The following is a 13076-nucleotide window of genomic DNA, read 5'->3' on the forward strand; positions in this document are numbered from 1 at the left end:
TATGAAACTCTGGCTAATGAGTGGACTTTTGTTGAGCTTTGTGTCGCATGAGTTTGGTTACATGGTTGTAAAGTGGCACGAAATCAGCCTTACCTGGTAATATTTACATAAAAATATATAAATATACACAAATAAAAATAGCTTTCTCCATCATCTTGATTCTATAGTGTAGCACCTAAAGCTGTTATCCTTTTATTGAGGCTAACACTGAATACAAATCCAATTTTTATTTTTATTCAGGTAAGAGTCGTGGTTCTTCTGGTTCTTCTCTCACGCTACATACCTCCAGGCTTCTCCAAACCTCTGTCTCACCCCCTTCTTGTTTTGTCTTTTTGCCAGAAGCCAGTGTTGAGATTGATGAAGATGATAAAGATGATGAAGGTGAGCAGTGTCACTCTTCCATTGAGCTTTGAATCTCAATGACGAGGTGATCTGACAACAGAAGTATTTCACTGGAGGTTAAAGAAATATATCCAGGTTCACTGAACCGGGAATGCTGCCTGCCAGTGTATCATGAGGCCAACTGTTATTGGAGCGCTTAATGTACACATTACCCTTACACTGGACATGCTGTTGGTTTTTCGTGTTCCAATCGGATAGTAGGATAACCAGGCAAGTATAATCAATCATAACTTCCCCCTTCAGGAGAGCAGAGCCAAGGACGAAAGAGCAGTCACTCAGGTGGGCCATGGAAGATGTTAAACGTTGTGTTGGATCGAGCCAAAATATTCATATTAATAAAAGCTACTTTTGTTGACCAGTAATCAATGTATTGCTAAGTTGAAACAAGGATCATAATTTTCCCATATAGAGAACAAGATATTGGTTTAATGTTTGTGTACGGCCTGCAATTATTATTTTTTAACTAATGGAAGTCGAAAAGTGTGAAGATACAAGCAAGTCATGAGAGGGTTCCTCAAAACCCTTTTACATAGGCTAAAAAACAATACAAAACCAATCACTGCCGATTAACAAACAGTGACTCCATGAAACTATTAGTTAAACACTAATTATGTGCTGTTGCAGATTTACTACCAAAAATGGAAAGCAGTAGCTAAGTTATGTTTGTATTTTGAAATAAGCCATAAGTTGAGCTTTCAACTAAACCCCCCATGATTGGTTGAGGAGGTGCTTTTAGACATTTCAGAGTCTGATTGATCCCTCTTTCACAGGGACGAGTCTCACAGAAGACACAGCAAGCATGTCCGTGGTGGACAGGTGTGAAGAGGACTGTTCTGATTCTGGTAAGAGTCGTGGTTCTTCTGGTTCTTCACTCTCGCTACATACCTCAAGTCTCTCCATGCCTCCTTCTGGCTCTCTTCTTGTTATGTCTTTTTGCCACACGCCAGTGCTGAGATTGAAGAAGATGATGAAGAGGATGAAGGTGAGCAGTGTCACTCTTCCATTGAGCTTTGAGTCTCAATGACGAGGTGATGTGACAACAGAAGTATTTCACTGGGGGTTAAAGAAACATTCCCGGTTCACTGAACCAGGATTTCTGCCTGCCAGTGTATCATGAGGCCAACTGTTATTGGAGCGCTTAATGTACACATTACCCTTACACTGGACATGCTGTCGGTTTTTCGTGTTCCAATCGGATAGTAGGATAACCAGGCAAGTTTAATCAATCATAACCTCCCCCTTCTCTTCAGTAGAGCAGAGCCAAGGACGAAAGAGTAGTAAGTCAGGTGAGCCATGGAAGATGTTTAAAGGAGACATATTATGGAGTTTTCCAAAAAAGTAAACATAGTATTTTAACCTTATTTTTTACATTGTTTTTGTATTATGAATAGCTTAATATTTTCTGGTATACCTGAACCATACTTACAAATTGGTGGAAGTGGATTTCCAATGGTCAATTAGGCTACAGATCTTGTTATAACGATAATTGAATAAAAGCTACACGTTAAATAATTTTATATTTATATATATATATATAATATATACTTTAATATTAAATGAATTCAATATTAAACCAAAGCATTTCAATCGGGAGATTGTTTTAGACTTCAGAAGGGCTGCGCAGTGCACGCTCTCGCCCCCATATCGTTCTATTTCCCACAGTTTAGACTTGTAATTAATACGTTTCTTTTGTATTCAACGTGACTCCTTTCATTTTTTTTATCACTGTCTGGTGGCTAGTAGGCCTAGGCTATAACGTCACTCTGAGAGATGTGCACGGACACAATTAACGAGGCAGGGTTATTTGAAATAATTCATTAAGTTATCATGTGTGAGAGGTCATTCTTCCTCCTGAGTGTGTAGGGTGTGTTTTGACAACACAGTCTCACTTCGAGAACGTATACGACTGTTGGCAAGGGCACTTTAGCGTCGCTAGCTGACGGGAAAAGTACCCTTCGGCGTCGTCTGCAGATGGAGATATGGCATACAATGTTATTCCATACCCGGCGATGTTTGACGTTCAGAGCGGGTGCCCCAGCAGCCACACCTGTAGGCCTACTAACCCGACTACGGCTCTACGACGCTGTGAGCACCTTTCCTATTGGATCGTTTTAAGGATATTTATTTATTTATTTATTTGTTATCTAAGCTACGGAGACCACCAGACTTCCTCGAAGCAACGAGAATGGTCTATTAAATTCAAGATGGGTGTGCGTGAATAGGGATATAGTTCCATACCGTCAATATGAATTTCATTCAGGCTGTTCAATGGTCATGATACAGATCTTGTTATAACGATAATTGAATAAAAGCTATGGTCTACTTATAATATTATAACTAAATAATTGTATATTTCTCTCTCTATATCTATATATATATATATATATATATATTTGGAGAGTGCCCCACATATTCTTATTTTACAGGACAACTAAAACAATGGCTCAAATCCAATCAGAAGTGTGACCACGAGCTGGACTGGACACTAATAGAACATTAAAGCATTTTTATATCCTGTCTGCATCTGGTATCTTTATGATTGTGTAATGTATTGTGTACGTTTACATATATGTTTACCATTTCTCTTGATGTGTCTTTCAGGACTTCGATCTAAACCTGTTAAGAAGCCGTCACACAGTAGCGGACCGGGGAGCCGTCCTGGGGAGCTGTCCTCGTCTCTGCCCCTCAAAATGCCTGCTAGTAACGGGATTCTGGGTGAGTTGAAGGCTCTTAGTTTTAGGAGTAATACATCTACCTGCATAACCCTCAAGATCAGGGATGGACAACTGGCGGCCTTTAAAAAAAGGTTTTATTTTTTAAACACAACTTACTTAATTTAGCGAGTCATTGTAATTATGCTGTTCCCCGATAGAGGATGATTCCTAAGCAAACAATCTCGGGGCCCATGTTAAAAATGCATTTGAGCATGGAAAATAGGTACTTAATGTATGTCGGTTCAATAAACATGCAGACATATACACATATATACAAATATTTTGTTCTTATTTAGAATTATTTTGTAGCTTCTCTCATATCCGACTAGTTGAGGTACGCGTTCATGTGGCCCTCTGATGGTGATGCTGAAAATTGTTGGCCCTCTTTATCTTGAAAGTTGCCCATCCCTGCTCTATATCATCACAATCTTACCCCAAAAATTGCATACGAACCTAACACTTGATATAGCACAATACCGACCACCTATTTTTATGGAAAGTTGACCTAAAATAGCATATACTAAGTCTATCAAACAAACATCTTATTGATGATACATCCTATGGTTAAGAAGACTTTAATCAATGTCTCCTAAATTTTGTGCATGATTTTCATCTAAGGACTGACAATCCTTTTTCATATCCTAGCACTTGGGGACGACAAGACGGTAGTGAAGCCAAAGAAACAAACGAGAGGTAAGTGCTTTACTGAGTGCTGCTGTGTTCCTTGGCTCATTGGTGTTGATGCTAGTGACAGGTTACCTTTAATAATTTGGTAACCCTCACCTTAACCCCTCAAACCCATTTCTAAAGTGGTCAATCTAAATCTATATTTTTGTTCAGTGGTACATCGTCAGAAGGTGGAACTTGACCTACCTGTGTGTGGATTGTCTTTTTTTTTCTTTCCAGCCAGAAATAATGAAACCCTCTCCGCAGGCCGGGATCTGTCTGGTAAGCTGCTCCAGGATGTTGCAAAATCGCTGGGATGTAGGTGGGAGCAGGCGGCCCACCACCTGGGGCTGAAGAAGAGAGATCTGGACGAGATCAAGAAAGACAACAAAGATGAGTTCATGCAGAGACGGAACATGTTGCGGCTGTGGATGGACCAAAGACCAGGAAAGGCCACAGCACAGGACCTGCTGAGAGGTCTGGAAGGCCTGGAGGACCTACCTGTCGAGACTCGTCGGTTATTGAAAGGTAACGTACTTCACCCCCACACAGTGAACGTCTTTCATGCATGAGCATTGATCTATGAAACTCTGGCTAATGAGTGGACTTTTGTTGAGCTTTGTGTTGGATTGGTTGGATATTTACATAACAAAAAATATCAATATATAAAAAAAAAAATACTCACTTGATTCTTTAGTGTAGCACCTAAAGCACTTTTCTTGATAACTTTTTCCTTTACTATTGGGTTTGTATCTTACTAGTTCAATGAACGTTCTGTCGTTTGCTTTGGACAAAAGCGTCAGCTAAGTAAATGTGATGTGATGTATTGTAAAGAAGTGTGTTTGGTGTAATAGGTGCGCTGCCTCCAGCATTAGATCTGCAGGTGGCGTCGTTGTAATGAATGGATTTGGGGTTAGGGTTATGTCTTGTTTCCGTGCCGTGTGCCGCTGCTGCCAGTGAGGCTTTAAAGCAGTCCTCTAAGGTGATGTGGGCAGCGTTACCTCGATAGTGACCATCGGTCAGGAGGACTTCTCAGAGTCCGACCTCGGCCCGCATCCAGACCGAGCAGCCGGTCAATCCGGTCCCATTACACACCTTGTGTTGTGAATGCAATAGTACGTTATGAAGTTTAATGTTTTCTGTTGTTGTTCTCTATTCATCAATAGATTATTAGTTGCGTTGAATATTCATTGTAGCTGGAAATTATGCCAATCCTGTTCCCAGTTTAATTACGTTTCAATTGTCTTTCGAAAAGGAATAAGTTATTGGAAAAACAGCAAATGTTGTAAAGTTGTAACCAAAATAATGTCTGTCCAAACCATAAACTGTGTTAAAGTTGATGTTTGTTTCCAAGTGAGAAACATCGGCAATCGTTCCGGATCACTGTTCTTCAAAAATCAGATGCCATCCTTATGAGAAATATGTTTCAAAACCCCTGGAATAGGTGGTATTGGCTCTGTGTGTGTGTGTGTGTGTGTGTGTGTGTGTGTGTGTGTGTGTGTGTGTGTGTGTGTGTGTGTGTGTGTGTGTGTGTGTGTGTGTGTGTGTGTGTGTGTGTGTGTGTGTGTGTGTGTGTGTGTGTGTGAGTGAGAGGGTTGCTACTGATATCCTTTCATTTAGGCTAACACTGAATACAAAACCAATCACTGCTGAGTACCAAACAGTGACGCCCTGAGACTATTAACTAAACACTAATTATGTGCTGTTGCAGATTTACTACCAAAAATGGAAAGCAGTAGCTCAGGTATGTTTGTTTTTTGAAATAAGCCACAATTTGAGCTTTCAACTAAACTCCCCATGATTGGTTGAGGAGGTGCTTTCACACATTTCAGAGTTTGATTGATCACCCTTTCACAGGGACGAGTCCCACCGAAGACACAGCAAGCATGCTGTTTAAATGATTTAAACGTTGTGTTGAATCGAGCGAAAACATTCATATGAATAAAAGCTACTGTTGTTGACCAGTAATCAATGTATTGTTAAGTTGAAACAAGGATTATAATTTTCCCATGTAGCCAAAATGATATTGGTTTAATGTTTGTGTACAGCCTGCAATTAAAAAATGTGAACTAATGGAAGCCGAAAAGTGTAATGTTTTTCTCTCTTCTTGTTATGTCTTTTTGCCAGACGCCAGTGCTGAGATTGCTGAAGAGGATGAAGGTGAGCAGTGTCACTCTTCCATTGAGCTTTGAGTCTCAATGACGAGGTGATCTGACAACAGAATTATATCACTGGGGGTTAAAGAAACATTCCCGGTTCAGTGAACCGGGAATGCTGCCTGCCAGTGTGTGAGGCCAACTGTTAGGGCTTAATGTACACATTACTCTCACACTGGACATGCTGTCGGTTTTGTTACTGACAGTAATTATTTATCCTGACAGAGGAGATGCACGTCAAGTCACAACGTGAAAAATGCAAAGCAGCTCAGCAGGTGAATTTCAACCAAATACATTTCTTTCCATTACATTTGCATAAATGACCTTAAAGTTAAGATAATAAGTTGTGTTGCTCTTTATCGTTGTTTGCTTCTGAACATTTACAGAGCCCTGAGTATGTGAAGGTTACCCCAACGGAGATTTCAAAGCAGAGCTCCAAGTGAGTGACATTCGGTCCTGACATCAGTCCCATGGGGTTATCAGAATTATATGTTCCCAACTGTGTGTGTGTGTGTGTGTGTGTGTGTGTGTGTGTGTGTGTGTGTGTGTGTGTGTGTGTGTGTGTGTGTGTGTGTGTGTGTGTGTGTGTGTGTGTGTGTGTGTGTGTGTGTGTGTGTGTGTGTGTGTGTGTGTTAGTCCCATCATTCCCAGCAGTCTTCCGGTGAAGCACGACGGGGCTGTGCTGGTTTACAAGGAGCTGAAGAGACAATGCCGAACGGACCACATCTTCCGCGTGTTTTTGTCCTTGAACACCATCCCTGAGACCGAGGTAATGAAACAAAATGGACCACAGAGTCAGTAATGGAACGAGAGTCCCTGTGTGTTGATAAACCGAGTCATGGATAGACGGACAGACTGCACTAAACTGGGCTTTGCTAAATTGAGCTAAGCTGTGATAGACTAAGCTGGGACAAACTAGGCTAAAGGCCTATGCGCTAAATTGGACTGGGCTAGGCTAGACTGCAATAGGCTAGGCTAGATAACTCAGTTTAACGTCTTCTTTCTCGAGTGCCCATGTCTTTCTGTTTCTGGGATCTTCGATCTTGACAATAACTCAAGTCTCCCATATTAATACCCCCCTCTTCCTCTTCCTCTCTGCCATTGGTTCCTGTACATTCTGGTCCTTTGTCTTCAGGCTGTTGAAGAACAAATTCAAACAGGTGATAAGCAATGGATCAAGATTGACAAATCAGCCCGCTGTTTGCTGGAAGAGAAGGTCTACCACCTCACAATCGAGCCAGAAGGGCAAATTGAAAACAAGGTATGTGTTGTGCCCCCATTTATGTACCTAATCCTGTAATGAAAATGTTTTGTGCAGTTCATGAAGAGAAAGTTTATTGAAAAATAACTCTGTGTGTGTGTGTGTGTGTGTGTGTGTGTGTGTGTGTGTGTGTGTGTGTGTGTGTGTGTGTGTGTGTGTGTGTGTGTGTGTGTGTGTGTGTGTGTGTGTGTGTGTGTGTGTGTGTGTGTGTGTAGAATCAGAAATTCACCACTGCAGTGTTGGCGTCTAAGGGTTTTTTTGTAGTACGCTTCAGCGCGCTTGAGCGTCCTCCTTTCAAGTTGTCTCTCATGGACTCAGACTGTGATGAGCCTTTGTGGTCTGCTACAATCAGAGAAGGTAACCAATAGACACAATTTGTATTGTTTTTGTGGTTTGCATCATAAGACTCTGATGATCCTTTCTATGGCAAATTCTAGAGGATTGGAAAGGCATGAAAAGTTCTCTTCCGAAGATGAACCAGGAGGCCAACAACAGAGGGAGAGGTACACTTTTCTTTGATGCTGTGTTCTTTGGATCATTGTTGGTGTTCCAATCGGATAGTAGGATTATTAGGCACGTTTAATCAGCCACAACATCCCCCTTCTCTTCAGGAGAGCAGAGCCAAGGACAAAAGAGCAGTCAGTCAGGTGAGCCATGGAAGGTGTTGGAATGAAAAACATTATTTGTATACATATTTATGAAAGCTCCTGTTTATCAGTAATCATTGTATTGTTAAATTCAAAGAAGGATTATAATTTTCCCATATAGCCCAAATGATATTGGTTTAATATTTGCGTACAACCTGCAATTAAAAAATGAAACCCATATGGAAGCCGAAAAGTGTAAAGATACCAGCAGGTCATGAGAGGGTTCCTCAAAACCCTTTCGTAGGTCTCTGTATCGCGTTTGGACCAAAGCTCATCTACATATTAAAGTTATAGGAGATAGGATTATTCTCAACACTTAATTGTTGATGATGGTTTATCTGCACGAATGAAACACGCGTCATAGAAATGTGAAATGTCAAAGAAAATGTTCTAACCTGTAAAGAATCTGCAGTTAGCCTCAAGGAAGTGTGAGGGAAAAACTAAAGTATATGGAATCGGCGCAAAGCTGCGTTACTATAAACTATGGAAGGTGAGCTGTGATCTTAATGCACAAGGGACAGACAGTTTAACTTTGAACATGCCTGGCCTGCTGTATGATAGGCATTGTTTTTTTATTATTATTATTGATCTGAACTGGAAGCAAGTTTTAACCAAACTATCAGGGTTGTTCAACAATGGACTTTTATGTTGAGAGTGATCAAGCTGGTGCGACAAACGGTTTTGTCTTTAACCCAATAAAAAAGAGTTTAATTAATCAACTATTTTGTTTGCACGATAGTTGATTTATATTGCCTTTGGATTTCTCTTCCAGAGGAGCTTAAAAGGATCCGTTCAGAATTTGTGCAAAGAATTAAAACCCCACTTATCAATGGTCTCCTGGATGACCTTTGGCAGCAGAAGGTGTTCAGTACTGAGGAGAAGGACACTGTGATGGAGAACCACAAGATCACAGCAGAACGAGCACGTTGTTTGATCGACATGGTGATCGGGAAAGGGGAGACAGCATGTCGGATAATGATCGATAGCATGAAGGTTAGGGACGAGCTCTTATGCATCACCCTGGGTCTGATCCCTTCTCCTGCTGCTGCGGCTGAGTTGTAACTATGAATGCCATTTTTAAAGAAATCGTCACTGCTGACTTTGTTTTGATAAGACATTACATTTATTTAGCTGACAAATTGTTGATATCATGTTTAGTTTATGTCCTCCTTCCTGTGCTAGTACATGTGTACTAAGCTGTACCTCCCATATTCAGGTATAGATAGGAATTTTCATTTTGTTGGTCTCGGAACTGATCACGGAAATATTTACAGTTCCCCCGAGAGGCAGCTTGAGTGTGGATTTTACAGCTTTTTATGGTGTTTCTAATATTTCAGAGGAGATCTGGTTTTGTAGTTCTCGTGTCTCTGTGTTGTAGTTTAGTCTTTGTTTTGGTAGTTAGACGTTATCTCTGTGTCCGACAGCGTCATTTGGCCAGCGTGGAGAAATACCCATTGTCCCAATATTGTCTCTAGGAATAATCACTCACTCACTACATTGTTCTGACTAACCCTATTGAACATAAAGGCAAACAACAACACACGTATTGCACTAAAGTTGAACTTAATTTTGGGTTGACACGTTTTTGGTTCCATCGTAACCTACTGGATAATTGAAATCAAGTGCAATTGTATTCAAGCTAGTAACAGTTCAGAACAGATTATTCAAAAGTGTAAGCAGCCGTAAGAGCTAAGATCTTGCCGAGGCACAATTGCTCATGCAGCTTTGCTCTACCAGTGGTCAAGATGCACATACTCTCTGCCAAGGCATTTTTGAAGCATCAGCTTCAGTTGCGACCCTGTGCTGTGTGATCAGCCCCTTCCACGAGAATTGAAAATATGGACTGATTTATTCAATTCTGTATTTTTACATTAAATGTATTTAGCTGACACTTAAGTGCAAAGCGACTTACAGTAATTGCATTCCACAATGGAAGATACAACCCAAAAAGAGCAAGAATCGTGCAAGCACATGAAATGCTTTCAATAAGGCAGCTCCTTTAAGCGCTACATTATAGAAACAAGAGATAAAGAAGAGAGATGAGTTTTCAGTCTGCAATCTTTTCCCAAATGTCTTGACCTTAAAGTAATTATTGATGTCATGTTCAGAATAGGTCCTCCATCCTCTGATAGTGCTAAGCTGTTCCCCTCAGGTACCTATAGGCAGTAGGTATAGATGGTTGTGATCAGAGTTTCTGAACAAGTTGACATTGTGCCAAAGAAAGATAATTATCCTTTTTAACAATCCACTACGACTAGCACAATCTTTTCTACAGGTTCCCCAAGAGGCTAATGGTACTGTGTCAGTTCATTGTTTTTATATATTATGTTAACTTTCTGATCCCGAGCCAGGAAGGTTCAGACGTCTGTTTGGGGAAAAAATAAAAGTGGTTTGTGGGAAAGGCTGCCTTCTTGCTTTATTGTCCAACATATTTCTGTACTAGTCATGCCAACATATTCAATATCAATTAAAACATTAATGAAATTAATATAATTCAACAGCATTCAATAGATAATGGAATACATTAGTGTAAAGCTATTAGTCCCATTCAGCTCAATGATTAGTAATTATTATATTGACATGGGAAGAAAATTGCGTTCCAAGGAAAAATGACCTTTATTTGTAAACTGTCCTATAGTTTTACATCTACAGATTTAACCAGAATTCTTACAATTCCTGGAGAAATGGTACTTGCAATGCCACAACATGCTTCTGTGTGTGTACATCTGTGTATTTGATTGTGTATGGGTGTGTATGTTTACGTATGCGTCTGCAGCTAATTGTATCCTGGATCGGGTTCTGACAAGGCCATCGTGGAATCCTGAAGGTCTTCAAATCAGGTGATCTCATACTTGCTCATAAGATGTCCCGATACCACTTTTTCACTTCCGATACCGATACCGCATCTTTTGCTAGCAGGCGATACCGATATCAATCCGATTATTTACGTCTTGAAAAGGCAGCTTTTCTTCCATCGATTCCCGTCGAGTGTGGTTGCCAAGATAATGAGTGGAAGGATATGGGAATAACGTTACTGGTTTTCAATACATTGGAGTTACATATTCATTCAATATGATGTATTCCTAGTCTTTATCCTACCCTGATATTACTATATAGCACTGCCAAATCCTTATTTTTTTTCAACGACTTGATTAGTCCAAGTTGCTATGTCAAGTCAGCTACCTAACTAACCGGCCTGCAAAACTCACCATCACCCTGTATGTCTTCTCATTCAAGCTAGCTCTCACAAACACCACAGTCCAGTACACGGCCGGACATGTACTGGTCTTCACCCCTTTGGACATGACGCTCTGTCCTCATCTCTAAAAACCCGCGTCATGTCAGAAAGGGACGTCACGATCGCTCTGTGGCAAACGACCGAGTTCAGCCGCATAAACCCACGGCTTGACTTCCGCGCCGGCAGTAAACGTTTCCATGGTACCAGCAAGCTCAACCAATCAAAGACGAGGCGACACATTTTAGGATTGTGGGTAGTGTAGTGCTTTTAAAGGACATCATTCTCGAATAAGATTTTAACGTGTGGCTTCTACAGGACAGGAGCATATACCAGTTCGTTTCATTATCTCTTGGCTCGTGGTAAGTATACCTTGGATGATAACTATATTTAAAACCAAACCTCTTTGAGATATTTTAAAGTGATTTTCCCATCCGAAACCGAAACCAACCTGTTGTTCCAGGTGTACATACACGAAACACGTCATGGTACAACAATCGAAACCAATAAAAAAAGAGCGCAAATTATAGGAAGTAGTCTGTGAAAACCAAAGTAGATTCTTGTTGGTCGATATTGTATCTTAAAGAAGCCACATAGCCCATGCTGACCACAAACGATGGAAGGTAAGCTGTGATAAAGTAGCCTACCCTTGGAATTTTTTCATCCTTTTGGTGGAGCCTACTATTGAAATTCACATTGGTTTTAGCGGTAATTTATACTGTAGTGGTCGGTCTATACTGTGCTGTTGTAAAGGAACATTACTAAATCTGGACTGATTTCAGATTCATTGTCCTTTCACTGTATATTAGATTCACTCAAGTATTCATCGCTCAACCCTTCCCGTCTGTGATTGCATGAATTAACTCACTTTCCCACGGTTCCATAACACTATACAGTTTGTTTGTTTTATTACTAACATGTCGCTGCTTGTGCGGGCATATTATTTATAGGACTCGGTTGGTTTCCATTTCTGGTAGTCGTAGACCTAGCTTTTCAATGTATCGTCTTTGGACCAAAGCCATAGCATAGGCCTACGATAAATACTGCTACGGGTTGTCAGGATGGAAATTAGATCAATAACTGCGGGATTGTCCTACCCGGGGAGGCTGAAATGCATCATTGTGACGATAATAAGGTGCTCTTATATCATGGTTTCTCAACGGGGCCCCTGGGCCCGGGGGGCGTTCGCACAACCTAGGGGGGCGCTTGGAACATGATTCCATTTTTGGTTTAAAAAACAAAAACAAAAAAAACCACCTTTTTTTTTGGGGGGGTGCAAAAATAGGCTACCTGAAATAAATAGCCTATTTTCATTTATTGGTTTCTAACCCCTCTACCGTCTCAGCTACTTTTTACTGTCTATGCGCAGTGGAACAGTGATAATACATTGCGGTTCGGTCCTGCACACGCCCGGACTCCCGTTACATCAGCTATCGTCATGATCTCTATACTAACGCTGATAAACATAACCCAAGTTCGCGGTATAACAGTTCAATAACCAACACAACACAATCAAACATGGCCGATAGCAAGAAAAAAATATCAAATTTTGTTTCATAGTCCGTTTTCCTCCTTCCTCTTGTTCAGTTCCAGCTGCTCTGAGCGTAGTCTCCACGAAAAGGCTGTTGCATTTCAAATACAAAATATATAGGCCTTATTAGGCCTCTGCGTGCGATCTGTTTTGGTGGAGTCCGCGTTGCCCGGGCCGCGGTGCCCGTGGTTCCCGGGCCATTCATTCATTCATTCACGGGGCATGGCGGGAGTCGCGGGAGTGGTCGCGGTGCCCAAGATCACAGTGCCCGATCCGCAGGGTGCCGCGGCCGGGGCACGACGGGAGACGTGGCGGCCGGGAGTCGCGGGAATGAATGTTCAATCCAACCATTTCTTCCCCAACTCTTCTTTCTTGGTCTTTCTCTCCCTCTCCCTTTCCCTCTCCGACTCTCTCTCTCTCTCTCTCTCTCTCTCTCTCTCTCTCTCTCTCTCTCTCTCTCTCTC

At 41.2% G+C, this 13076-nt stretch overlaps 1 protein-coding gene across 3 annotated transcripts in view; it reads left to right on the forward strand.

Annotated features, from left to right (window-relative positions):
* Positions 1 to 13076, forward strand: part of LOC130405542 (uncharacterized) — a 44363-nt gene that overhangs the window by 12701 nt on the left and 18586 nt on the right. For 2 of the 3 annotated variants that reach the window (XM_056610686.1, XM_056610687.1), the window contains exons 16-22: positions 340 to 381; positions 646 to 681; positions 1173 to 1244; positions 3004 to 3117; positions 3762 to 3809; positions 4023 to 4310; positions 5494 to 5526. In XM_056610686.1, coding sequence (XP_056466661.1) covers positions 340 to 381; positions 646 to 681; positions 1173 to 1244; positions 3004 to 3117; positions 3762 to 3809; positions 4023 to 4310; positions 5494 to 5526 — 633 coding nt within the window. Of the gene's footprint in view, positions 1 to 339; positions 382 to 645; positions 682 to 1172; positions 1245 to 3003; positions 3118 to 3761; positions 3810 to 4022; positions 4311 to 5493; positions 5527 to 5909; positions 5943 to 6163; positions 6214 to 6324; positions 6378 to 6574; positions 6708 to 7073; positions 7200 to 7414; positions 7557 to 7636; positions 7703 to 7810; positions 7847 to 13076 lie in introns of all 3 variants that reach the window. The other variant, XM_056610685.1, reaches the window with a different exon arrangement.

Source organism: Gadus chalcogrammus, chromosome 16 (genome assembly GCF_026213295.1).
Source record: "Gadus chalcogrammus isolate NIFS_2021 chromosome 16, NIFS_Gcha_1.0, whole genome shotgun sequence".
In the NCBI taxonomy this organism is placed as follows: domain Eukaryota; kingdom Metazoa; phylum Chordata; class Actinopteri; order Gadiformes; family Gadidae; genus Gadus; species Gadus chalcogrammus.